Below are 4,174 nucleotides of genomic sequence, written 5' to 3' on the forward strand. Positions count from 1 at the left end.
TTATAAATAAAATATATGATTTTTTATTTTATTTTTGACTTTGTATAAAAAATTTAGATTGGTCAAGTTACTCAATTTTATGGGTATATTGTGTTACATATATTCCGTCAAATTCAAGTATAACTATTTCTAATCTAATTCAACCAAATTGTATTAACTGTATTCATTATATTAGTTTAGTTTTTAATATTAGATGTGTAAATATATTTTGATTTCTTAGTAAGTTCATACCCAAAAGCAACAGCTGTCTAAAGTCGAAACAGTTAAAATAAAACTTGAAGAAACCCAAAAGTAACAACTGTTCAAAGACGGAAACAGAGTTGAGACAGCTAATATAGAACTTCAAGAAGATACATTTGTCTCCTCGTCGAGAGGGTGGTCAACAGAGTTTGCAAGGGTATCCTCTCTCTGCGGCTTCTCACAGTCAAGATGTTTTTCAAATAGCCTTGTAAGTTCAAAGGCTGAACTATCATCAGGAACAAGCCAACCAGGTTCAGTTTTGGATAAGAGAACACCAACACCGTTGAAATACATGCTTTGGAAACAATCAACAGCCTCTTTTTCCATGTGTTTTGAGAGTACAATAACATTTGGTTTAGGAAATACCACAGGCAAACAAATAATGTCCACTAACATCCAAGTCATTCTCGCAATGTCATCCCCCTCGGGTAAGAAATCGACAAAGATTTTGGCATCCTTAAATTTACGTTCCTGTTCATCCGAAAACCTATTCTTGTAAACGTAAGCCACAATAGACACCTCCGGACAGCCCAAATCATGAAGAATCGATTCTATACGCATACGAAGAGAATCAAGATCGACATCCTTAGGAACCGGGTAATCCGCCACATCCCAATAGACTGACTTACCGTTTTTGTTTATCACCAAAGGTGTAGGAATGTTCTCGTAGTCGTCGTCCAGGATAAGATTTGGATCTCCTCGGGCAACCCCTCTTCTGACATTTTGTTAGTTTAGGGTTGATTTCTTAGTAAGTTTGTATATTTTAATTTGCAAAACAAAAAAATTTAAAAATAAAGAGATGATAGGTACAAAGTTGCATAAAAATATAACCGATAAATTTTAAAAGGGAGGATTAATTATTTACTTTAATATCAAGCTTATTTTTCAAAGCTTTTCGTTTTTTATGAAATCACATTATATATATTAAATATTTTCGTTTTAAGTTTTATAAATATTTTCTTTATCATATATGTTATTTGAAAAATATAAAAAGGAAACTAAATAAAAAAAAAGATTAAACTAAATTTTATTCATTAAATATATCTTAGTTTCTGTTATTTAAATTATTTTGTAATAAAATGAGAAATAGTTTGATTTAAATAAAATGCTTAAATTTTAAATATGTATTAGTTGTTTTTAAAATTATCTTTTTAAAGGGGAGATAATTTCTTTACTTTAAAATCATGATTTTTTGTGAACTTTCCTTATTATGAATTACACTATATATAAAAGATATTTTCGCTTTTAAAATTTAAAAAAAAATTATTATATAGGTTATTTGAAAAAAATAAAGAAAAGGAAACCTAAATAAAAAAGAAAAAAATAAATAATATAAAATAAATATTTAATAGTAATAATTAGATATATCTAATTCATTAAGGGTATCATCGTAATCAACCACCGTGAGAATTAACGTGAGTGCGACACATAGGAAACTTACTTCTCAAATAATATTATAGAGATATCTATTGATTTTCTATCAAAATATTAAAACCAAACCAATTTTTTTCCTTAACCAAACCAATTTATATGTTTAGTTTAGGTATTGTAACATATGTTATTCAAATTTATATGTGATATTTTATTTTATTAATAGATTTTGAGAAATTTAAAATATATAATGAATTATAAAAATTTAAAAATCATTTAAATAGATTATCCAAACCCGAATCGAACTCGCAAATATCTGAACCGAATCCGAACTGAAATTTAGAAATACCCGAATGAGGCTAAAATCTTTGATTCCGAAAACTCGAAACTCAAATAGATCCAAACCGAACCCGAATGGGTACCTGAACGCGCACCCTTAAAATGGGCAAAACATTCCTCAAATAATAGTATAAAAATAGATATATAGATAATTGTGAATCAAATTTTACAACAGTAATAAATTTCAACGCGTTGATAGGAAACAACCTAGTCCTCATTAAAAAAAAAGAAGTAAGTCGTAATAAACAACCTAGTAGGTCGTTTGTTTCGTATTAACTTTTCTTTTGTCTGTGATTCACAAAATATAGCATAGACAATCATGCCGCAGAGAGAGGAATAGAAACCAGAAGTCTTTACGACAAATCATCAAGGTGGAGAAAAGTTACCATAGTCAATCAATGTCCCTTTTGATCTTATGGTCGAGATACTCTCGAGACTACCTGTGAAAACACTTGCGAGGTTCCGATATGTATCTAAACTATGGTTATCTAGTATCATTACCGAGTCGATCAAAACTAGGTCTTTGGCTCATCCACGCCAGCTTGTCGTTTTCTACCAATCTTCATCATATATCTCCTCGAATACTTATCCTCTTAACACTAACACAAGATTCGTAGACAGAGATAGTTGTCGTACACTATTACAACGCAGCTACTCCATCTATGGATATGTCCGAGGGTTAATATGTTATTTCACAAATTCTAATCTGTATGCGATATACAACCCTACACGAGACAAAAACGTTTTGTTGCCCCGGTGGTACTCTAAAGAAAACAAAGCCTTAGACGATGAATTTCTTCGTTAGATCCATCCAAAAAATGTTACTTTGTCCCGGACGAATACCATCATGGATTCTTTGGATATGATTCAGTTAAGAATCTGTAACGCCCCGCCGTCCACGGCTAATGAACCATCCACATCCGCTCACTCAATCCGTGGGCTCCATCCTATCACAATGCGTTAATTTTTCGAATGCCCGAAAGTCTTGTTTACTAACCCTGCAATCACCATCTGACCTTTTCTCGTGCTTTAGCCTTACTCACATGGTATCACGAATCACTTCCCGATAGGTCTCACATCTTTCCACTATTTCAGTCCAAGCACGCTTAACTCTGAAGTTCTAAATGGATGTGTGACGGAAAGTGTAAGTCAACTTTGATGACATAGATAGCCAAATCAATTCTCTTAACCTTTTTTCATATGTCACAACTCGGGATGTTACAAAATCAATACAAAGTCTTGTGCTTTGTTGAAGGGGAAAGAATTTGCGATTATTCTTGTAAGGTTTATACATTTGGAGGTGGTCGGTCTAAGTATAAAAGACTGGAGAAAGATTGAAATTCAAGACGATATCCCTCCACCGAGGAGTAATGGTGTGTGCATCAATGGAATTATCTATTACCTAGGAGGCACATTAACAAGTAGTAGTGTATTGGTATTAGGGAGGTTCGACGTTAGGTTTGAGAGATTTTACCATATCCAGATGCCCATAGATGTGGAGATGAATCAGTTGGAGGAGTTGAGTTAAGTAACCTACCAAGGGAAACTAGGATGCACGTTTTACAGCAAAGATAGAGCAGAGGTGTGGGTTATGAAAGATCATGGCGGCGAGAAACATGAATGGTCTAAGGTTACGATTGACATGTCTCTTCCTGATATGTTAAAGACTCTTGTAGCTGGTGTCACTCTTGATGGTGAGATTGTGATAATGCCCAAGACATTGGATTCTGCTCAAACGTTGTTATACGCATACTTTTACAACCCCAAGGAAAACAAAACTAGAAGAGTTGAGTTTGAAACCACAGCACTGAAGGGGGAGCGAGGAGTTTGTATCTTAAGTGAGCCGGATCACATGGAAAATGCTATGTCCTTGCTCGGGAGCCAATTAACAAGAAGCCAGTGAGGCCACTATATGTTTTGAAGAAGAAATCAGTGACCACATTGCGACTCATGTACAGTGCTGCAGCTGATGTTTTCTCCTGTAACAAATCATTCTTGTCTCCCAAGAAACTATTAGGTCTAGCTTTTTTATGTGTCGCTCTTGTTCTAGCAACAACATTTCAAACATGGCTTATGTCTTTATTTGACTCATTCCGCTTTTAGTTTTTTTCTTTCTCTAAAGCTCAATGTAAACTTACTTTGTTGGGTGGCTTCTTTGGTTATATCCCGCTTGAATATCAAAATTAGGTTTTTTGCATGATTAGAGGGTCACAAACCTTTGCTG

At 33.7% G+C, this 4,174-nt stretch overlaps 1 protein-coding gene across 1 annotated transcript; it reads right to left on the reverse strand.

Moving 5' to 3' along the window:
* Positions 1-342: 342 nt before the first annotated feature.
* LOC106350393 lies at positions 343-2,961 on the reverse strand. Its single transcript, XM_013790284.2, has 2 exons — positions 2,948-2,961; positions 343-955 (listed from the first exon to the last, which is right to left on the reverse strand). The coding sequence occupies exons 1-2, from the start codon at positions 2,959-2,961 to the stop codon at positions 343-345; spliced, it is 627 nt and encodes a 208-aa protein (XP_013645738.2).
* Positions 2,962-4,174: the final 1,213 nt, after the last annotated feature.

This window comes from Brassica napus, assembly GCF_020379485.1.
Source record: "Brassica napus cultivar Da-Ae chromosome A6 unlocalized genomic scaffold, Da-Ae chrA06_Random_9, whole genome shotgun sequence".
In the NCBI taxonomy this organism is placed as follows: Eukaryota; Viridiplantae; Streptophyta; class Magnoliopsida; order Brassicales; family Brassicaceae; genus Brassica; species Brassica napus.